The sequence below is a fragment of the Poeciliopsis prolifica genome, unplaced genomic scaffold (genome assembly GCF_027474105.1).
Source record: "Poeciliopsis prolifica strain line A6 unplaced genomic scaffold, Auburn_PproV2 SCAFFOLD013, whole genome shotgun sequence".
NCBI classification, from domain to species: Eukaryota; Metazoa; Chordata; class Actinopteri; order Cyprinodontiformes; family Poeciliidae; genus Poeciliopsis; species Poeciliopsis prolifica.
The window spans coordinates 11525439-11550134 of NW_026562388.1; the positions used below are offsets into that span (position 1 = coordinate 11525439).

Genomic DNA, 24696 nt, shown 5'->3' on the forward strand with positions numbered 1-24696 from the left:
ATTGTCTCTACAAGCCAAAGAGGAGAAGCCAAACACAGTATCCAGATGAGGACTAATCATTAGGATATAATCCTCAGCTCCTGGGAGAGGCAGACCAGTTTGCACAGAGATTACAGGCAAGCCACCATTTATTGAGCCTAGGCTCATTCTGCAGAGGAATAAAGCAGACGAGCGTTGGAGGGGAGCAAAGTGCTGATAACAATGGATCTGCGAGCTCTTCAAACAAGTCGCTTCAACCCAAATCTGTGACCTCTTCCATTGGTGTCTGATTATAAGGTTATCCCACCCTCCCTGAGCTGCAGTAATTGGATTAGTCTCAGAGATTTATTAAAATTAACTTCAGCAAATGCTGAACTGCCTCCTCAAAAACTCCTCATGGAGTTCTCAAAATCTAAATTACAGCACAACACAGCGGAGCAAGCTCTGAGAGGCTTTTGTTATTTGTTTAGTTTTTTTTTCCTCCCAAGAAGTCAACATCAACAGAAGCGGCACACAGCTGGAGACGGAGGTTGGGCCCGGGAAGCCACTACCCACAGGTTAGGGCTGCTTGCTGGGCCAGCCTGGGTGCCAGGTGGCCTCAGTGCCAGCAGGCTGGGCCAGGTCTAATCAAGGATGTGGAGTCCAACTGGAGCTTCCAACATCTGCTCTCCCTGCACTTGGGTGGCTGAAGGCAAAGCTCAACTCGGCGTGCACATAAGGAGAGTGACCTTGAGGAGGGGCACATTTCAGCAGACCAAATGCTCTAAATGAAAAAGGTTAACAGTATGAAAAGAAACCAAAGGAATCCACATGGTTCAACAAAGGCATCTGTGTCTGACATCCAATGGACCACACAGCCTCAAAGTATAAATATTGCTGTTGTAACACTGTCAGCCCCTCATCCCTGCTGCCATTTGTTAATACCCCTTTGCCTCCATCAAGGCTTAACCGTGTGATTGTTCAGCCCTCAGTACAGAGTGGCAGTCCACTGAGCAGCAATCAAGACTGTTGCAGTTGTGTAAGTGAGAAATGATTGACAGCACGCTTAGGCGCTCCCATTTATTTCTTCTCCTGGGCTGTTTTCTGTCAGAACGGCTATTGATTTTTTCATAAAGTAAGAAAACAAATACCGTTTAGGGGCTGGGGAGGTCAGCACAAATTAAACTCGAAGACTTAAAGCTTTCTCTGCTCCATTAACGGCTACTTCAGTTGCTCATGTGCTTCATATGATCAGATGATAATGAGATCCGCAAAGAAAATAAGCACTTGAAGAAAAACAAGACTCTGACTGTTATATTTCAGGCTGAAACAATTAATCAGATTAATAGCGATAATTCGATCTTTGAAAAATTTGTCAACTAATTTAGTAATTGATTAATCACCAACAACAGCATACTGACTAAAATACTGAAATATCATTTACTGAAAGCAGAATATACTCAGACCAATAACTAAGTCAAAATTTGCTACAATATATACATTTTGCATTTACGAGAATCTTAACCTTCTTTGTTGCTAAACCTGTTCTACCCAGAACTCCTAAAGTGGCAGATTAAAGTTGCCTAAATATGGCAACTTTAATCTGCCACTTTAAGCTACAAATGCCTAAAGTGGCATTTGTAGCTTAACTCAGTTCGAATTCTGTGAAAAATAAAATAAACTTTTCTATTACTTGTACTCTGCAAAAACACAATTTTGGTCCAGTTCCTAACACAAATGTCTTAGTACACTTCAAATAAGACAAAACTAACATACAAGTAACTTTTCATCAAGTCCTAATAGATTGTTTTAAGTCAATGTTTTTTTTTAATATTGATAAAAATGTTCTAGTTCCACTGGCAGATTATTTCACTTACAACATGGGAAAAAAGTCTTGTTTATTCACCAGAAACTAGACAAAGAGTACTTGACAAAAAGGCTGAGCTTTTCACATTCTACATTATGCGCTACAAATGATCAAGCTAAAGGTGTAGAGAGCACATATGTTGTAGCAGTTTAGGATAAATAAGACTTAGGTGGTTAAATTAAAATCTGTGTAATATGGCAACTTTAATCTGATCAATTATTAGAATAACCAATATAATCATAATAGATTACTCAAATAATCATTGGTTGCAGCACTAGTTATTTTTTTGTCTAATACATGAAACAGCAGAAGGAAAATATAACAAGAGTTTGGATTTTCTGTGTAGGACTGTACAATGAAAAGACTCAATGAGTGTGAAGAAAACCTTTATGCAAAAGACAAGCATCAATATAAACACATGGACTGAGGACTGCTATGGAAAGCCATTGTCACTCAGCACACTTCACATCCTACAGCATCCAGGATGTAACTTGAAACTGTGTTATGAATAGGTGAAACCATACATCAACTCAAAGGTGGAAAGCCTGTCCTCATCTTTGGACACAAGCTTGTATCAGTTGCACAGAAAGAATGTAGCCACAACGCTGTGGTCAGCTGAATCCACTTTTAAGTCTAAACCCTGGATTTATCCAGACAGAAGACTTTAAAGGGTATTAAAGCCTTTTCCTGTGATTTATGAGGATGGATTAATGTCAACGGTATTTGTAATGTCCATTAAAAATACAACTAGAAGTGTGTGGATTTGTGAAAACATGCTGAAGGTGGAGTGTCAAAAAAATAAGAGCTACATAAAGAGAAGCCTCTCTTTTGAAGAGAGGCTCAATTTTAAAGTGTTACATTAGGAGGTCAAATTTGTTTTGAGTTTTGTTTGAGATATAAAGCATTTTTATAACATCTGAAGGTAACATAGCTGCTTCTTTGTGCTATAAAATGCAATCATGACCCTGGAAAATACATAATGCGGCCCCTTTAAAGTATAAAATTGGCATCCAATTTGACATCTGTTTTCAAGGTACATTTACTTCTGCAGTTTCATTCTTGTTCTTATGAATTTACTAAATATAATGCAACAATCATTTTGGCTTACAAAGCCCCTTTCTGGTGGAAGTAAGAGCCACACTTAGCTTAGTGAAATGAAATGCACACAGGAGAGTTTATTCTGGGACTGTGGGACAAACACAACTTTAATTACCAACCCAAAGTCAGGCATATATTTCAAAACAAATCAATACCATACCAAGTCACTTATTTGTTTGTGACAATAGTTTTCAAAGGGCAATAATGAGCTGGGAAATGCCTGAGGGAAGATCTGCCAAAGATCCCTCCCTCATTATCATAGCAGGTAAAAGAGATAAGGATGAAGACTGTCATCCATTTATATTGGATGACAGTCCAATATAAAGAAGAATTATTTCAGGCTAAGAGGACAGGCTGAATACTGAGAACTCGATTGATTAGACCATTTTAAATGTAACGTGTTAATTTATTCATCCTTAAACTAAAACCAGTCCCTTCAGAATTGTTTTTGTCACAGCAAAAACAACAGGGATTTTATGCGACTGACCAACACAAAGAAGTACAAAAATATGAAGTGAAATGAAAAGGAAGAACACACATGGTTTTCAAACTTTTCAGAAAAAAATAGAAAAAGTTTGCCATGTGTTTCAGTCCCTCTAAGATAACACATGGTGAAAAGTCTCTAAGAGCTTTGACTCTACCAGATCTGCACATGGAGACTGAAATTCTTGATCATTCCTAAAGTGAAAATGTTCAATTTATTTGCATCTGACTTGCAATTTTTGACTGGGCCTTTTTAAAGAATGACTATGCTTTGACCTAAACTATTTAATAGAAATTCTGGTTGTACGCTTAGGGTTTTTGTCCTGATCTAAGATGAATCTCAATCCCAGTCTTCTCTCACCTAAGCTGCCACTACAATGTTTCACAATAATTTCAATTCAATATAGTTTATTGCTATGTAACTGATTCAAAACAAGGTTTTCAATCAGTTCCATTCCTTGAAGATGCTTCTTGTTTGTTGATGTTCTCTAACACACCTTCATAGAACAGCTGGATTTAAATATCACACACATGTTTATTGATTTGGTGACCTCCACAAGCGTTTATTTGCACTGAATTTTATTAAGTTGTTTCAGAGTAAGGAGGTTGAGTACATATGCATGGCACACCTTTAGATTATCTAGAGGTAAAAATACTTAAAACCATTTATCTTTCTCCCTCTCCGTCAAAATTATCCGTTTTATGTTGATGTGGCCAACTCAACATGTAAAGTTTTGTAGATATTTTCTAATGAAATCAGACTCCTCATTTTACTTTCAATATAAAATAAAAATTTAATGCAGTTTTCAACATGAAAATGATTTAGATATCACATTACCCATCAGACATGTTCTCATCTGGACCGTCTCGACGTTCCTTCGCCATTTTTCTTTTCCAGCACTCCTTTCCCATCATTCTGCCTCCGTCTGTCTGTCTCTCAGGTCCAGTCCAGCTGCTTGACCTCCTCCTTGATCCTGACAAACGCTGAACCTTAGATGGCCTGTGCCTCTTTTTTCCGTCATGCAACTTCTGCTGAAGTCTGACCGTCATGTCTGAAGTCATACGCTTGACCTTCCTGCGTCTTCTGAGTGGCTGTCCTGGATTACTATCGGTGAAGGAATCGGACTCTGGCCAAGATGGGTGTCTGGATCTGACAGGGCCGCCAACGACACGAGGCCAGTGGTCAGTGGTGGCCATATCATCTGAGTCGCTGTGGTTTGCCACAGCAGAGGTGAAAGTGGAGGATATGTTCTCCCTGTATTCTTTGGCCTCGTCCAAGCTGGACTCAGAAGCCTCAATCCAGTGACGTCTGTGTGCCAACGGATAGACGGAGGACTCGTGAAGGCGCTTCCGACCTCTGCGCCGCCGGATCTGTCGCCGATGCTGCAGCGGACTGAGGACCATTTCCTCCCACAGCTTCCCTAACTTGTTTTGCTCAGAGGCCTGCTCCAGTGCAGACACCAGGTCCTGCACCAGCTCATCCATCATGGTTCTGGAAACCACAGAGGAAAGAGTTAAATCAGTCAACTGATTTACAGATGCACAACACAGCAATCTGAAAGCACTGATGAACAAAAAAGAAGCAGCTTCTTTGAAGATCACTGGTTTTGAGTGTTATAAAAGCTCACATTAAGAGATAATGTTCTATTTTCTATTTTATGTGTCTTTTTCTACCTTATTTTCAAATATCAGCTAATTTATTTTATGCATCATGAAAATAGGCAACAGAATTAAACAAAATTAAAAATCCTTATCAGAAATAACTGCAATTTTAGAAAATAGAGTAAAAAATATATGTTTGTGCTTTACATAATCCAAGAAGTAGAGAAATTTTACATTTTACATTATTTTTCTTTATATTTTTTTTATATTAACCGGAAAGTGATACAAGCCTGGGGTCAATTTGTTCTCTAATTAGCCACTGAAAGTCAAAAATGCAATGAAATTAAGCATAGCAATGCTTCATTTTTCCCTAAAAGGAAAGTCAAACAGTATTAGAACATGTTCATATCATTGAATATTTAATATTACTGTCAAGTTTTTTTTTTCCAAGCATGAAGAAACATGACCTGGAAGGACAGCCTCCACTCTTGGGAATAACTATTTTGAACTACTTCCTCCTATGAAAAATCAAATTCTCTGTTTAACTTTTATCTGTTTCTGAGTAAGATTCGCATCAAAGAACCTTCTGTTTGTTGATGTGTTTATAGACCAAAAATGGATGAAAATGGATGACAAATCAAACTGACAAATCATCTATCAAAATTGACCTGTGGTCAATTGATTGTTGCACATTAGCTACAGAGTTATTTCTAAAACGTCAAGCATATCTGGACTTAGATTGCACATTTTTGACGCCAGTAGAAGAGTGCTAAAACACCAATAGGTGCAGCTTGCAGATTGAGGTCCTTCATCATTTTAAGTAACAATGAAAAACGTTCACAGGAGAGTAGAGAAAAAAAATTGAATGGAAAAGAAAAAGCTCTGATCCACTGATTTCTCTATATTACCACATGTAATTCACTAATTATGCAGCCTTTCAGAGATAGCAGCAGGGTGATTTTAAGTCAAGCAGCAAAGCATTGATGAGGCTCGAACAAGAGCTGCCTCTCATTTGATTACATTAATATAGAGACCACCAAACGCGTGTGCACTTTCCAAGAAAAGCTTAAAATGTCTTTATGGCCAGTGAGTTATGCTGCAGGGCAGCTTTGCAGCATCACTGCAGCAGAACAACAGCAGAGGCACGCTGTAGTAATCTGCATGCTCTGAGCTGTTACATAACAGCTCACATGTGAGCTCGGCACAAGGACAGACAAATATCTCCCGAACTACCAACGAACCGAGCCATTTACGAGCGCTCAACGCGGTCATTGTCATACAGAAAACATCTCTACATATTTACTATGAAGCTAAAAAATAATAATTACACTCCAGAGGCTCTGAACACTCACCAGTCGCTGCTTGTCTTGTTTTGTTTTCAGCTCCCAGCTGGGAAAACAGACGCACTTCCGCCCTGCAGTGCAGCCAATCAGATGGCTCCGCCTTGCTGTGACGTAGTTCCAAAACAACACGAGTTCATGCAGATAGGAAGCCACATGTCGGTCTGCCAAAACCCAGATAACTCTTTGACCTCTGTTACACGACGTCCTTAGACTCATTCAGTTTTTTTTTATCATGAAACTGTCTCTGTAGTGTCAGAATATGCTCTGAGGTTGAAGTTCTGTCTGAATCAGAAGAGTTTATGTGTCTTGTTCTCCAGTGATATGTAGCAATAGGGTGGACAGGGTTGAATACCTTTCTTCCCTTAGTAAATTAAGTCATTATATGCAGACTATGTTTCATATTTAAACTGGATATTGTTGTCTCCTGGTCAGAAACAACCGAGCAGAGCCAGAAGGAAGATATTAGCACTGTGAATCATCCTCGTGTACATGCTGCTCTCAACCTCCCCTGATCTCTGCTACACTACAGGTGGTTCACCACATCATAAGCTGCCTTGAATGTTCAGGTTTGGCTACCAATGATGCAGATAAACAATTTTTCTGCATTGGTAAGTTGTTTCTCTGCCTCTAGCACATTTAGCAGCGCACACATGAGGTTGATAGAGAGCTCTAAGATGCTCCTCCTGGCTCTGATTGGCCGTTTTTGACCAGGATCAATCTCAGGGATTAGGTGTAGGAGCTTGATCTTTTCACAAATGATCTGTTTCATATTATACTGTCACGACATAATGGCAGCTTTAAGTAACATGTAAAAACATATTTTTGTAAAAATTACATCCTGTAGCTTTCAAACAGTTCTGCAAAATTCTGATCTAAAATTTCAGAGCACTATTCTATCAATCATTAAAAAATGGAAAGAGTTTGGCAAGATCACAAATCTACCAACCCAGATATCCATGGTAACTCTGGAGGAGATGCAGAGTCTCAACTCGGGCACAAAAATAATGTTGACAGGACAATTTGTCATGAGCCATTTGGGGGGGCACAGCAAATATGAGAAAGGATATGCTTTAGTCACATGAGACCAAAATTTGTCTTTTTATGCTATAAGTTACATGCATACAGGAAGTAGAGTAAATACTGTAAAACACAATCCCAGTGATAAAACCTGGTGGTGACAGCACCGTACTGTGGGAATGCTGGTCAGAGTTCATAGGATGATGGATGGAGTTAAATACAAGACAATCCTGTGAGAAAATTTTTCACTATTTTGTGTTGGTCTATCACACAAGTCCCAACAAAATGCATCTTAAGTTTGTTGTTGAAAACATTCAGGGGATGTAGATGCTTTGCAAGGTACTGTAGAAAGTGATCTCATTATGGTGACTTTATAGACCCTGTTTTTCTGCTAACAATCTACCTTTAAAACAATATTAGACAAACACTTTCTGCTAAAGGCAGCTCTGTAATGAAGAGTTGCTTTCAAAAGCCAGTGCTGTTGCAGAATCAGGCAGGAAAGTCATTTGCCACTTCTTTCATCTATCAGATGAAGACAGCCCAAATAATAAAAAAGAAAAGTCTGTGAAAACGAGTACAAAAGCTATTTAATCGTTCTCATCTTCTCTTAATAACTGCAAATTTCCCCCTGGGCCCAGGGGAGAGGGCCTCTCTGTGCCGCTGGCCCCTTATCTGCCTCCTCCACATTTCAGCAAGCTGAGCGGCTCCGTCAGTTCCCAGCTCCTGGCTTGTTCTCGTTTGGGGCCTGTGGGGAAGCTGGGCTCCTGGGTCCACCATTGTTCTGGCCGGGGAGGAAAGCCCAGAGAGAATACTGAAAACCAGAGAGTGGGAATATTAAAAAAAAGAAAGAAGAAAAAAACTTGAGCCACTGCTTCATTAAGTGGAAGTCTTTCACAAGCAAACATATCAGAAACAGAGCCCCTTTCAGAGGCAGTAATTAGCAATTTGGAAACCTTTTCCCCTCAGGATATACTGTTTCAATTTAGTCAGCAGCTTTAGATACTTTGCCACTTAATATTCATTGTTTCTACCATCTTCCCAATTTCTCTATGTACAATGTCTGGTCTTTCTTTGGTGATAAAATGCTTTATCTGACATGTAATTTTTCTTTTCAATGAGACTTCTGCAAGAACAGCTAATTTGTATGAAATACTTTTAAAGGAATTATGAAAAATGAAGGGATGTGAGCTTCACAAAGCAGAGCTGGTTGAGGATTTTCTGAAGTCCAAAGCCAAATCTCCTTTGGGGACTCACTTTCAGTCACCACGGCACCACACATTTCCCTTTTAAAGCCAAAGCTTTAAGTTTGAAACTGTCATTTAAAGTTGAAACCAGACGTTTACATGCACCAAGTAAAAAGACACAACATTATTTTCACTGTCTGAAGTGAAAACAGACCAAACTTCTTCTGTTTGCTAAATATCAAAATAATAGGAAAAAAATGTCAGAGATTTATTTATTAATAATTTAGAAATTTGAAGTTTGCATGCATTTTCTTGTCATTTATATTTCTTTCAACTGTATGACTTAAATCCAACCTTTTCAGTTTCCTTCCACAAGATTCAAGTTTGTTGAAGTTCAGGTCCATTTCGCTGACAGAATTGGTGTAACTGAGTCACATTTGTAGGCCGTCTCATTCATGCACACCTTTCAGATCTTCCCAAAACTTCTCCACAGGTCTGAGATCAGGGTTTTGTGACGCCATGCCAAAATACTGACTTTGTTGTCCTGAAGAAACTTTATTACCACTTTGGCTCTATGCTTAGGATTATTGTCAATCTGGAAGCCCATTTTGGAAATTAGCTCTGACTTCCTGTTTGATGTATCAGTTCCTCCTACTTTAAAACAGTCCCACAACATGATGCTGCCATCTCCATACTTCACAGTTGGGTTGGTGTTATCAGGCTTACAAGTGTTTTCCTTTTTTCTCCAAATGTATCAATGACCTTTATGATCATCACATTTCAGGAATTGTCTCCAAAAATTAAGGTATTTTCCTTGTGAGCATCTGCAAACTGCAATCTGATTGCCTTACATTTCTTTTGGAGTAATAGCTTCTTTCTCACTGTGTGGACTTTCAGCCCATGTCGGTTCTGAGGTCAATTTGCACATGTTGGCGCAAAACCCGTTCTTCTCTGTGAGAATCCATCTTCCTCTTGAGCGGTATGATGGTCGGACTTTCATATTCATCTTGTCTACACTTGCTATAATTGTTTGAACAGATGAACATGACACTGTACATTTGTGCATTTGGAAATTGTAAGTAAGTAAAAAAATATGTAAAGCTTATTTCTGAAGAGCATTTCACAGACATAAAAACCCAAAGCACCATACAATAAAAATATCTGTGAAATTATACCACAATTCTCTTTCTGATATATTGGTTGATATTAGGAAGATTTGAGAAAGTCATCACCCTAGGAAAATCAAATGACTTTCAAATGAGAATGTCATTTGATTTACTCATTGTGTGAAACAAAAAAGTAGTGAGGCTTTACGATACATCCACAGGTGTGTATCAAATTCACTCAAATGTATTTGTTAACATATCAGAAGTTTCCAGAGCTATGATATCATCTAGGTTTTCTTTCAATGTTTGAAGAGATAGTAATCTCTCTGTACGTAAACCTCTGATCCTGAAGACAATAATAAATAAATCTCACATATTCTTTCTCTCATTATTGTGGCTTTTAGTAAATAGAAGCTGGTCATTCTAACTGACCTAAATCAGGAAGGTTGTGTCTTAATTAACTTCAGACAGTGAGAAAATGTTATTTGTCTTTTTATTCGTTGTACGTACCCTTCTGGTTTGAATTGTTTATGGGAAAAGTTTTTCAGAGTTTTGCAAATTATATTTAGTTCTACACATAAACCTCTGATTCAAAAATACTGTTATCATTAATTATTAGCTTGTGTTTATACCACCCTCCCTTCTGCAAGGATTTAACAGCAAATGTTTCCCAGCTGTTTATTAAGCCAAACCACATACCGCACCTCGGGGGGTGCAGACTCACACTTATCTTTGTCTCCATAGAGCCTTTGTTTCAAAATCTCACCACTCCCATTCATTTCCAATCAGCATTGTCTAATAGGAATAATTGATTTTTGCCTTTTCTTCGCAAATGAGAAATGCTTGTGATTGAGCATTTTGTCTCTGAATCTAAATTCCAAGATCCCCATCAATACTTGAGAAAAATGGGCAACTCATTAAAGCAAAAAAAGAGAGGGGGGTAACTAGGATGTGAAAAGGGGAGGCAGGAAATGAATTAATGAATGGAGTCCGAGAGAGCTATCTTTCCCAGGCAGAGCGCCACTAGGGATGCAAACTCTCCGCCACCAGAAATGAGCTACCTATCTGTGAAAAGAGTGACTGCTCCATCCTATTTGATTTGGCTCTCCTATCATCTCTTAAGAAGATGTCAGCCTTGCTTCTTCTATTGCTCTGAGCCTTTATCAACCCGAAGACGATTTCCCTGAAAAATACAAAAAAAAAAGAAAAAGAAAAGCAGAGAGAGAGAGGGAGAGCAAGAAGGGGGAGAGACACATTTCAGCACCTTTCAGGGAGCAACACTAAAGAATAAGTGTTGTGCGATAAAGAGAGGGTTGTTAAATAGATCTGTCTATTTGTATGGTAATAATGATCGCTTAAAGACTCGACACTCCGTGACTTGTAGAACAAGAAAATAAATCTGTATTCAGGTGTTGTGTTAACATGACTCTCCGAACGACCTTGTAAAACTTTCATACAGTAAAAAATGACTCGGATTTCAGTTTCTTTCTCTTCGTTTCATCCGTTCAGAGAGGAGGGGTTCCCTCACTGCGAAGCAAAACTGTCCATCTACACATTGAGCTCCATTTCTGAAACATCTTCCTCAAATCTAGTGCAAGCAGACATGCAAACCCTGTTTAGTCTAAAATATCCAGTCAGATTTCCCAAAACTGAAAACTGAAACAGGTTTGCAACACTGCTGCATTGCTATTTTTTCTCATTTGAGCAACTTTTTGATCGTACACTGTTAAAGCAAGAATGATAGTTTAAAAAGAAGAAACTTGAAGAAGATAAAGTTGTAAAAAAGCTTAAAATGTTTTGGCTTTGAAACTATAGATCAACTTTTAATATCTCACAGAGCACTGCTTAATTCATCATCTAAAAAGGAAAGTGTAAGGCTAAACTGCAAATGTACCAAGACATGGACATCCGTCCCATCATTAATCACAAAATCAGACAAGACAAAGGCGCTAACTTTGGAAGAACTGACAATTATTTTTTTTAAAGAACCATAACGTCATTTCTGATGTTAAACCTTAAAATAAAGAGAAACATAAAACTTTAGCAAAAAGGAGGATGGATATTTTTTCTTTTACTGAATGTTTGTGAAAAATATATGTTTTCTAATTAATGGCAACAAAAATTGATCAAAATAAATTTCATTGGTACGCTTATTGTCATCTTGTTCTGGAGATATAATGCAATTGTGTCATGAAACTACAGAAAAACCACTAAAATAATTATCATGTCACATTATTAGTAATAAACGAAGGTCAAAAGAGCCACCAGTGGTTGCAGATCCCTGCTCTAGATTTTAAAGCTAGAAGGCCAGAGATACAATCTCAGCAGTGAATGGTTGATTTATTAGTGTTCCCTCAAATCGAAGAATACAATACTTTATGTTGGTTTGTCACATAAGCTTCTGGTTACAATGTGACAAAATGGCAAGAATTTGAAATGGTGTGAATATTTTTGCAAGACTTTGTATAAAGTTCAGGGAAATGACAGTTTCTCAGCAGAGAGAGCAAAGGAAAGCATTACTTATTGTATTACTGATTAATTTTATCTGTTGGCTAATCTCAGAAAGTCACACCAGAGAGCCTTCATAATTATGTATGGTTCTTGGTGTGGAAACATTTTTAAAAGGAAATCTAACAATTATTAACATCTTTATTTATGTGCCTGCCTTTATCTTGCTACTTCACATCAAAAAGCCTCAAAGCAAGATCTCTTGGTCTGTTTGCTCACAAATATTTAGACTTATCTCCTCAAGCATCGCAATAAGCCATTAACACAATGCATGTTATCAGGAGCCTAAATCAAACCTATTTATAGAAGTTTTCTTCATACCATGCCATAGTAAAACAGCTTCAACATTACATTATTGATTTTCAGGAACCGTTATGTCTCAGTGTTAGGCACCAGACTCTGCATTGTGTTGTTGTGTTCAATTCCTGAATAAATCAAAGTATTAAGCACATACTTTTTAGCAAAAGTATGTGGTAAAATATTTCAGTGTATTTGTTAAGGATTTTATGTGATGGATGAACACAAAGTAACACAACAGTAGTGCTGCCACCACCACATTGCACTGCAGTAGATGTTAGCTTTTTACCACTCAGAGCACATTGTATTTAAGTCAAAAGTTAAATTAGTAAAAAAAAATGTAAAAAAAAATTGAAGAGCATTTTGCAAATCACAATCATACATTATTAATGCGTCAATCTAATCAACTCCCATAAACTGATGTTTGTGCTTTTGATGAGATAAAGTGTGAAAATCTCAAAGGATACTTTTACCCTCTTAAACTCCTTAGAATAACTTTCAACATTTCCAAACATAAGAATTCACTGAAATACTTTTACAGCCAGATATGGCTTTGAAACATAATACATGGAATTTGGTTTGAATTTTCACATTTAATTAGAATAAAGTGTTCAGCATTTTAAATGTAATGCCAGTGTTTTTCAAGGAGTGCATAAAGAATCTTAAATCATGATGGAAAATCTGAACGCCATGCTCTTTGTGGTCATCCCTTACAACAGCATTGACGAGGAGGAGGAGGCTGTGGACTACATGTAGCTCTTCAGACCCAGCCTGGAAAGCATTAGAGGCAGATTGATTAGTCTGCTACACTTGGCTGATTAATCAGGACCCGTTAGGTGGAGACAAGGACCATTTATGGCTGATTATCGTCCCCTGAAAGCATAAGAAGCAATTCACAGCGGAACTTTTTCCACCAGGAGAATTTCTGTTTCTTTATTTCAGTTTTGATCATCCTCGTTACATGTCTGGTTTTTCAAAGAGGACAGTTTGATCATACTTTACAGGAGTCTTGCTTGAAAGTGTTTGATGGGAGGTTAATGTAAACCAACAAGTGAATCACAGGTTTTTGTTTGTTTTTTGTTTTGTTTTTCTTCACAGAACAAGAAAATGCTAATTTAAAAAAAACATCTAATTTCTCTCACAAACATTCTGATAATCCCAAAGACTTTTGTAAAAATATTTTTTGGACCCAGAAGTCAGAAGAAAAATTCAGCAAAGCAATATACAAAATTCCCTGTCAGATAACCACAGTTCATTTAATATTTGCTAATATTAAATGATTGCTGTCAGAGGTCTTGGCAGGCAATTATTTTTCAGATAAGTAAAGGTTGCTTTGGTATTTTTCTCCTTTCAAAAATTACACCACCATTTAAAACTGCAATTTGAATTCCCTCATGTTAAATTTGTCCAACATATACATTTATTTGATGAACTGACTTCAACAATTCAGTTTCTGTAGCAATCACTGCATGCTTCCTTGTATTTGAGACAAAAAGGTGCAGAACAATTAATATTACAGCTGGTAATCAGATAAATGTACTCTTAGAACATGTTGGCAGCATTAGCATGATGGTCTGTGCAGCCAAACATCCAGTTATTCTCCAGGCTTGCAGCCCACACTCAGCTGCAGAGTGGCCTTCTCCAACCTGGTCACCCGTTTCCGTTTATCTGCTGGGATAACTATAAAAATCTATCAGGAGGCAGGGGTGGGCTTTTTCGCTCAGCTCGGCCCCGCTGGCAGATTGAGAGTCCCCCGTAATGCACAAGTCTGTTTTTATTATTCCTGCTGAGAGAACACTATTTCATCAACTGCATGATCCCACACAAGAGAGGAGATAGCCCGGGCTCGGCTATATTTCTTCCAATCAAACATTCCAAGGGGAAAAAATGAGTGGGTGCCATCAAATCCCAGAATAATGCTGCCAGATTTTATGTAAAAAGAAGGACTGATGGACAAATACAGGAAGGCAAGACAAGTTTAATGACGTGTGTTCAGGAGCTGAGATTGGAAAACTGACAGAGAAAAGCAGCCTCTTTGCTGGAATATAAATTGTTGTGCGCTGTAAAAAGGCTTTTATCTGGAGTGAATATGGGACGTAATACACAGGTCAGGGTTAAGTCATTTTCTCCGGCAAGTTAAGCGAATAATGAAGGCGAGCCCTCGCGGAGAGGAGCACTGCTACTGCCAGTTTGTCTTCATTTATTATGCCAAATCTCATGATTTTGGCGTTGGCGCGGTGAGTGCTCTGGCGCGCACCGGTGGACGACATATCGCTTAATTTACACAAGGTAATGAAAGCAGGGAATGGGAGGACAAAACAATTTACCTGCTGACACGGGAAGAAGTGATTTGCGAACACAGGGGGGAGAACGGGGGACTAAAAGAGCCGGCTGGGGGGCCAGGGCCACGGGGTGGGAAAGGGGCAGAGGAAGGAGGGATGAGAGGAAACAGAATAATCCAAAGCCTGAAACTGACAGAAAAGCAAGTCGAGCTTCAGATGATGACAGCGATGGTTCCAATGAAGCAACAGTAAAAATTGCCTCTGCACTCCCTCAGCCCTTCCCCACACAGACAGACTCCACAAAAACATACACAATCAAACAACGAAATTGACCTCAGATCTGGAGGGTCTGTGCTGACAAGGTCCTTATTTTACCCCTTGTTTTCTCCACCAATCGTAATCACTTATCAGGAAGCCACTTGTGGAGCAAAGATGGGAGGCTTCACCCACACTTTGGAGCTGCAACAAGCCGTACAATGACCACAGGTCTCATTTCTAATCATGGATTTTTACAACACATCAAATGGCTTGCATGTCACAGATAGATGGTCTTGCATTCAGCATCCCGATGTGAGTGAATATTCATTGGCACAAATAGAATTGTGTAAGGTGAGATTGAGTTGGGATATTAAGCAATAACTTAATATCCCAATATTTGTCACAGTTGTTTTTTAATCTAAAGCAGTGGAGTACACATGCGATTTTCATGACATTTGAGACCCGCAGTGCTCATAATTATAATTTTCTTCTCAAGTTATTTTTAGCCTGAATTAACTGTTGATTTATATATATATATATATATATATATATATATATATATATATATATATATATATATATATATTTTTTTTTTTTTTTCAAAGCACAGCCGTCCTACATCCCTGCAACAAATGAGGAATTATGTGGTGAGGTTATAAGAATCAGATCTTTGACAAGAAACACTCAAGGACTATTTTGGATGGCACAAAGGATTAACATGAAAAACCATCTCTAACCCACAGTTGTGTACGGTGGAGGATCTGTAATGCTGTAGGCCTTTTTTCCTTACAAAGGCACTGAGAACCTTATTAGGGTGCATAGCATTATAAACTGTCTGTTTTCAAGAAAAACAATTTGGCGTCTTCCAGATAAATAAAAAATAATGATTAACGATCCCAAACATATGATCAAAATGAACCAAAAATGACTCACCAGACACAAAAAACTCAACCTTTTACCATGACCATCTCTGTCCCAGACACATGAATCTAAAAGATGTAAAAAGATAATGCTAAAAATATGTTTCAAGGAGGTCTCTTTCTTTGTATGTCCCAACTTGGTGAAATAGTACACTAATCATCAACTTTTGTGATAATATACTGTTGTCCTCCTTGCCAAAAATAATGTAAAAACTATTAGCAGTAATTATGTGAATAATGTGTGACCAGAAAAAAGAAAATATCTTTACATTTGTCAGTGTAAGATTATTCTGGTGCAATAAATAAAACAATGTCATGTTTTTTTACTAACATTTACTAAGGATGCCAATAAATATGGTTTACATTGTATATTATTTTAAGCAGCCGACCTAATTTAGTTTTAACTGTCTTGGAAAATTGTTGCCTACAATTAGAAATTATTGTGAACCTATAGTCACTTATCTAGTCTAAATGATTTACTCTGTTGATGGATGAGATTTGGAAAGTGATCGACTGGCCATCTGGCTCATGGTTTTTCACAAAAACAAGAAAGAGTCTGGCCAGGACTGTCTGACAATATGGCTGGAGCACCACTGTAATTTTCCAATCACCAGCCCTTCAGGCCAGGCCACTCCTTAGGGCAGTAAGATCAGATGAGCTTGGGTATTTTCTTTTGTATGAGGCCAAACTCTATTTGTCTGCTCACAGGAACAAAAACAATCAGGGAGCTAAGGGAGACTGGCTTCTTGGTCTCACTGGAGACGGGCCAAAGGGAAGAGCAGGGGGACAGAAAGCGGGTGACACAGATAACCGAGCCCACCCCTCACCCCCACACCCTGCCCACTACGGGTGGCTGCTTGGTGCTGGTGATGATGAACGGGAATGCGGCTCAGCACCAAGTCCCAGCTGTCAGAGCTCTCGGCAGGACGAGACATGGAGAGGAAGTGTCACTCTCAGCGGGCCTGCTGGGTCAACCTGGACTCTGCTGAGTCCTGCTGCTTGTGTATTCACAACAAAACAAACACCATCACACCCACCCCTCCCCGCAAGAGGACACACACGCTGCTAAACTTCCACTATGCTCTGGAGAAAATGTGTAACCAGCCTGTGCAGAATCTGAATACTAACTCTGTCAAATCTGCCTTTGTATGTCAGAATATCCAGCCTGGATTGTGTCTGAAAGAGGAACCAGTGTTCTAGCTGCAACTGTAAATGGGGGGGCTCTCCTCTGTGGGCCACCCTCCCCCGCCTGCAGCTTTTTCCACAGGCTTATTTCCCCTCACAATGAGAGGTGACAGTGAACAGTGGAACTCGTCAGTGTGAATAACACGCAGTTACGCTTGGTGACACCCTCTGGTGGAGCACGACACACACACCAGCACACAGCGGCGCACACAGCGAGGCTCGAGGGCCCCGTGGTAGGCCCGCTGTCAACCTCAGCGCACTGCATTCCATTACAGCTTAACTGGGGGCAAATTGGGCAATCTGATGGGTTAAATTTGACACGTTTGTCTGTCCACCCAATGCCACTTGTGCAGGATAGACACTTTCCATAGTGCAGTGGGGTGGGAACAGTAAAAAACAGGATATAAATTTCAGTGCCTTGCAAAACTATTCACCCTCTGTGAGGTTGTATTGCAAAACAAAAGTGGACAAAGTTAACAACTACACTGAATTTGAGTGCAATTTTACATGATAGACCAAATTAAAAAAGTTCATAATTATGGTTTGTTGAGTAAAGGATATATAGTTTTAAGAATTTTTGTGTGTGAATTGTATTTGTATTCAACACAGCTAATGAAACCAGGGAACTTTATTCCATAACTTTGAAGCATAATTTCCATGGCTCATAAAAAACTGTAAATGTTCTTTTGACCTTCTGTCAACAAGAGTTTTTTTTTTTTGGCATAACCAACAGTTCTCCTTTCAACAGATTGTTCAACCTCAGTTGAGGATATCTGCAGCTCCTCCAGAGTTTTCTGTTTAATGCTCTCATAAAACGGAGTCCTTTAGAAATGAAATAAGTTAAATTAATTTCCAGTATTTTGCAACATATGAAAGTGAATTTGAGTAAACAAAGGTACTTTTTGCCCATTGTGTGCATGGAAATGGGACAGAGAACAAAAAATTGAGCACAAAGAGTAAGACTCATCACAACAAAATGAGGTGAGGCAAACGCACTTCACTTGTTTAAGATTTTTCTTCATATCATTTTTTTGCCTACTTCACAACAATCCACAACTTTGTGTTGGTCCATCATATGAAATCCCAAGAAAATACATAAAGTGTTTATGACATAATAAAATACAACAAAGTTAAAGAAGCGTGCATTTTTACAGCCTTGCAAAATTAGTCCAAAGTTTGGAAACAAAATACAGGGAAATCAGGGCTGATCTAAAAAACGTTGCTCTTTTTTAGACCACACTGAACAAACTTATAAAGTACAAAACCCGGTGAGCTCACATTATTCTAATATCAAGTCCTTGCTGTCGCTCACTAAAGCGTTCACATCATGCAGTGTCCTTCAGTGGCACCTTAGAAGAGGAGCCCATAACGCAACCAGTGGACAGGTTTAATTTACCCACTTCTCTGTCCACTGCCCCATCAGCATATAGTATCACATAACTGCTAATGGGCTAAGGAGGGAGGGAGGGAGTGAGGGAGCGGGCGAGCGAAAGAGGAAGAAAGCGATAGTTAGGGAAATGGAGCTCAGGTTCATCCAAACATTTAATAACTTCTCCATTCTGGAGTGCTCACCTCTTAGGTGGGCTAATTGCATCATTTAAGCGGCCCGGATGAGGCGGCCAGCGTGGACGTCCCGTCTCACAGTGTCATCGCATAATTATGACTTATGCCGATGAGGCCTTGCAAGCTGGATGAAGTCAGCTTGCCATAAATTTTAATGATCACTCAGACAATGCGAACATTTGCGGGACTGCTGTAGAATTAGAAGAGGAAGGTTTGTGCAGAGGGAGTAAGGAGGAAAGCGGAGGCAGGCTAGCAGAGGTAAAACGTGTGTGACATGTTTGAGAACAGCACATTTAGAGCGGGCAGGCACAGCTGCTTGATTGTCGGAGATCAGGTTCTGTGGTCACTGGCCTGCTGGAAGGACAGCGCGAGGCCTGTCAAAGGGCTAAACACCCGACTGATTCAGTGGAAAAATAGCAGCTGACACTCAATGCTTGCAGGCCACCTGCTGACCTCATTCTATGAACAAAAGCTGGACTGTAATTAAAAGTAGACACAAACTACTGTCAAAACTTTTGAGAAACTTCTAAAAGTTGTAAAGCCGTTGTGCTGGAAATATATAGATGTCTGAGTGTCTTTTTGTAACCTTCTGTAAAAAGGCTAATTAGCCCTTCATGACTAATCGTTGTCAGAGCACAGATTAGAAGGTCTGAGTCTCGTGGTAAAATAATTTTACACTTGTGAAGTAATTAGGAAATCATCCCTCACCTCTGTGACACTAAATTGACTTTATTTGATTTACTGTCAATAGAAATTGTGTTATTAAAAATAACCATTTTTACTTTTGAACAGTGTTATCCTACACTACAGAGTAAGCTATATTGATTTGAAGATGGAAATATTGTGCTGTTATGAAACGAAAAGGAGAACACAAAGCAAGCTTAAGAGAAGCTGATCTCCACTGCACTTAATATTAATGTCTGTTTTGTGGCTATCCTGTTTCCAGAGAAGCCAGCTCCTGCGGTGGAGCGATTGAATGACAGAGATTACCTGTGTGGAAAGCCCCATGAGACAGCTGATTGATAATGCATGACAAAAATGTTTTTGTTTACCCACAGATTTGGGTTTGAGCAAGGTTTCGGTTTCTTGTTTTTCTTTTTCTTCTGAAACCAGACACGGATGGATGGGATAGCTGGTCAGGAGGTCTGGAGTCATCTGTGGTTCCATATGCACCAGAAGCACCTCCTCGAATGTGATGTGGTGCATCCACATCACATTCTTCCTACCGAGGCTAGTGTTGTCCTAGAGGGGATGTAACATGAAAACATAATCTCACACCACTACTTCATTCCTTCAGCAGCATTAGATTAGATTGAAACTTCCCTGCACACTTTCCTGGGGCTGTCAAATGAGCTGTCAGTCATGTGTCAGAGCCAGCCCCCACTCATCTGCCCTAATACATCACACAGCCTTTTATATGGATCAGTATGAGTGGGAATCTCTACTCTGATGCCAGCAGCTCCTGGGCTGCAACCTGCTGGATGATTGATAGAGTCTTGCAATGATGCCCAATTGTGTGGTTGGTTGGAGAAGGTCCCCTGGTGTCCACAGATATGCACAGAGAATGCTTTACTGGCATTTTAAACACAACTACATGCTATTTTAAATAGCTGTCCATTACTATAGAGGGTAGCTATTTAAAAGTTGTGTGCGCACAAGGGTTAATGGTATATTAAGCTCTTAATTTCCAGACTCCAGTGTGTCATTCATTCCCTAAACTGCCACAAACAAAATATATTTGTAGCTACAGGTTGGTATTTTTTATGCTGTTCATTATTTATTGTGAAAATGTCTTATAAGGAAAATAAATTTGATTTATCATCTTGATAAATTTCAATTAATGAGGTTAAATACCTGACAATATTGTTGTAGATTTACTATTTTCTCCACTGAGTTCACAAGGGCATCAAGAAATGTCAGTAAATTAAAAATTATGATTCAATGCAGTTAGTGTGTGGAGATTAATGATAAAATCACACCACTTTAAGAATCCTACTTTACATGGAAATGTTTCTCAAGAGCAGTTATTGTGTTTGTGGTGCAATGAATGCTGCCCCATGCAGTCACAATTACCTAAAACACAAGTAATACATTGTTTTTGTCATTGTTTGTATTGTTATGACAATAGTATAACAAAATATTGTAATACAATGCTAAGTCCATAACCCCACTGACATAAAGCCATTATCTAACTTCCAAATAATCTCATTTGCAGCTGATATTTTTAGCCCAATTCCCTCCTATATGGGCTTCATATGTAAATGTTGTCTGGGTAGTGACGGAGCGCTGAGGATGCAACAGGAAATGAGGAACTAATACCTGAAAAAATAAAAATATCAGAAACCTGGAAGCTGAATTTGGGACAAGAGGATGAACAGTGAAGAGGAACAGAAGTCAGGAAGAACTATTTTTCTTAAGCTTAATAATAGTAGAAAACTGTGACACGTGTTCTTCCACTATTTTGTAGTTTCCACTCAATATGGAGTAAAATTCATTTGTTTGTTCCATAAATATATATATAAATATACATATGACCACTTGAGTGGGGATGGAAAGACTTTACAAAATGCACGTCTTAAAAAATGAAATTCATTGAAACATCTAGAAAAAAAGGTGTAACTAAGGTAATCCTAATTCATGCATGAAAGTGATATTATGACATAAATATTTGTTTCAAGCAGTTACTCCTTCATATGTCCGGTCTGAGATCACTGACGGGGATCCTGAGTTTCATCTTGGCATGCAGGCCGAGCTAATGGGTACTTGGCACATTGACAGCTATCCATCCCAATCTCAGTTTTGCTAATCCAATTGAGGAAACCTGCTTGGCATGAGGGGGCCTCATCTGTCTGTGCAGCTCATTAATAAAGCTCCTTGAACAGGCCATTCATGTTCCTGGGGATCAGCTCAAAACTCAAGATTGAATTATATTTACAATATAATCACCTCTGCGATGCATAATCGTCATGCTTTGTGGGGCCGCACACGAAAAAATATCTTCTATCGTGAAAAGCAACACATATTTTAAGAATCCTGTTCTGCTTCCTCATTTTAAAGCTTTTCTCATCTTCTTTGAATTGTTTCCATCTTCCTGCAGCTGCATTTATGTCCAGGGATGATGATAATGTTTCTAATCTTGTTACATTGTGTGCAGAATTGTATCCCATGTTAATGATGTGCCAGCCCCCTCCATGATCCACAGAGATGCTTACTTTCAATTTGTGTACTGTCATCTCTGCTCTACAAAATTGATGCTCCTTCTTCCTTTTAATTAAGTCAAATAAAAAAAGGGAGTTGAGGTGTATAACCAGCACAAATGTGCGATCTCTCCTACTGCTGGACAAAATCTGGTTGAACTTGATATTTAGAGATAAATAAGCAACCCACCAAAAATACTTATTTCCTAATGAAGATATTCATTTTCAATCTTACCATGTAATTGAGGCTTCCACTAAAAGTTAACAGACTTATTGATTTCATTCTGAGAGCTGCTGAGTATTTTTCCTGGTAAATAAATAAATTAATAAATAACAATTCCAGGTATTTCTCTCAGGTAGGTTTACTCTGAGGTGCAACTGAATCCAAAAGTCTAAGAAATGAGAACATAAAAAAATTCCCACACATTAGAAGGCGGATAATTGGATTTCCTGTGTCCTGTATGGTGGGCGGTGTCGTTCCTGCAGCTGTGACATTATCAAGGAAACATAACCTGAAGGCTGCAGCGTGGCAGCACAGGCCCCGCAAGGCCTGTCCTGCAGTTCCACATCGCTGCCTGCTTGGCTATTCATCCTGTGGACCCGGCAAATGAAATTATGGGAGGAAGAGCAAAGGACATTCTTTGGGAATTAATCCCATTTATGCCTAAACCCACTTCAGGTTTTCATAGTGAGGCCCTCCTCAGACGTAGGGTGCTTTTACAATTAGACAAGGCCTTGGGAGGATTAAAAATATTGTTTATTCATTTGTTTGTTGAAATATTTGTGGATCAAAATAGTAAAGACAGAAAAAAAACTAAAGGGCCTGTTTTATAGAGTCCAACTGTTATGGATTGGCATCTAACAACCAGATATAGTCATGTTCACTAAATTACAATATATATGATGATTAGTCATTTGTCAGATCAAAGTATATTTTGAAAATAACCCTTAAGCAAGTATTAAGCATACTTTTCACTAACTCCACATTTCTGTTTTTATAATTTTTTTTTTATTAATCTGATGTTATATTCAAAAATAGTCAATGTTGTTTTTTCACTCAGTGTTATAGGAAGATTATCACAGATAAAAGGTTTTCCAATTTCCATCAATGTGTAGTTAGTTTATATAATGTGTTTCACTTAGTCATGCACTTCCTTGAAATAAATGGACTTTTCAAAAATATTCTAGTTTACTGAATGGGTCTGTACTTTGTTGCAATAAACGGTTCAACGTAGGTTGTCGTTAGATAAGAAGAGAATACAAATAATATCAAATGCAGTCAGAAAAAAGACATTTATATTTTATTTTAATGTATTGAGCATTTAATCCACACTTCTAAATTGAATAAAAAGATGTACATTTAAATGTTGCAAGTTTCAGACAGTCTGTATATTCAGTGATCTGTAATTTGTGTCATCAGAAATGGTAAATATAATAACAGCAATAAAACAGTGATTGAATTACCAATATAATAAATATAAGATGCTCACATAACATGTTAAATGTCACATTAATTTTGAAACATCATATTTACAGAAGTTGAACTTCATTAATTGTGAAACTAAAGATAGCATAGTTTCATATAAATGTTTTTTTTTCTCTCTCTCTCTTTTCAGCAATCTAGTTTTGGTTCTAGTTAATGTTCTAATAACGTTTAAAATAAAAAAAATAAAAAAAATAAAACAAATAAAACAGTTTTAACCTTAAATGTCCAACCCTTTAATCAGAATTACATTTAATCTCACCTCTAAAACCAGATGAATGTATTATAATTCCTTTTTTTCTGATTTGCATGTGTTTACTTCCACCGGCACAGAGACAGCGGAAGCACCTGACATCAAATAGCGCGCGCTCAGTGGGCTCGATGCACTGCGGCTAAACACTGCCCCCTAGTGAGCACACCTGAACACAACAGGTAATGCTGTTCATGTCCTGCAAGTTCGATCAGAACAATTGTATATCTTAACGACCTAAAATACCCGTTAGCACGTTGACATTTATATGTAAAGTGAGTTATAAATACTATTATTATCATTTTTACTGTTGTTGTTGTTGTTACAATAATGGATATACTAATATTGTAATATATTTAATTGAATTATTGTTCATTTATATAATGCCAATTTACACTGAATGTTATTCACAGCATGTTGCAGCCCAAACAGGTCCAATTAATACCCAAAATTTATACATCAATTGTATAATTTTTATAATATTGAGACTCAAATTCAACATACATTCCAATTTAATCCTAGTTATAATAACGTAATTTTTTTTATTATGAAGGTATGCATTACGGAGGTGACTTTTCAGCAATCCATGATTTTGGATCATGGATTGCATGTGGTGATGGTGAAAAGGAACACTTTCCTTTTAACAGAGAGTTGAATGCCTGATATAGAAATTTATAATCTAAGACAGCTGTATGATATGTAAAGAAACCAGTCTGACACGTGTGGCTGTTGCTTCAAGGAAAATAGAAATGCATGTGGTACATAAGTCTTGAACACAGCAAGTTCAGCACACACACAAATCCATGCAAGTATTGGCACAAGAGCTCTGCTGATTACAGCTCCTCATCAAGGCCATCATAGACCACAGTCAGACATTAAAGGCCCCAAACACACATCAACCTTCCCACCTTCTGTGTGCGCACACACTTTTACTCACAGAGACACACATGTAAACACTCTGAAACATGCACATACTCTGCGACAGTCTATTCAGGCAGGTCCCTGCTATTATCCTGTCCTCTACCCTAAACACGGAGTTTTAATTTCAAAGCTCTGATTAGCTGATGATTGCATGACAGCCGCCGACCAGGTTCC

General features: G+C 38.4%; 1 protein-coding gene across 1 annotated transcript in view; it reads right to left on the minus strand.

Moving 5' to 3' along the window:
- LOC129365495 (G patch domain-containing protein 2-like) overlaps positions 1 to 6420 on the minus strand; it is a 29356-nt gene extending 22936 nt beyond the window's left edge. Inside the window, exons 1-2 of the mRNA XM_055038722.1 lie at positions 6361 to 6420; positions 4245 to 4898 (exon numbers count right to left, since the gene is read on the minus strand). Of these exons, the coding sequence (XP_054894697.1) occupies positions 4245 to 4894 (650 nt within the window). The 5' untranslated portion in view covers positions 4895 to 4898; positions 6361 to 6420. The remainder of the gene's footprint in view (positions 1 to 4244; positions 4899 to 6360) is intronic.
- Positions 6421 to 24696: the final 18276 nt, after the last annotated feature.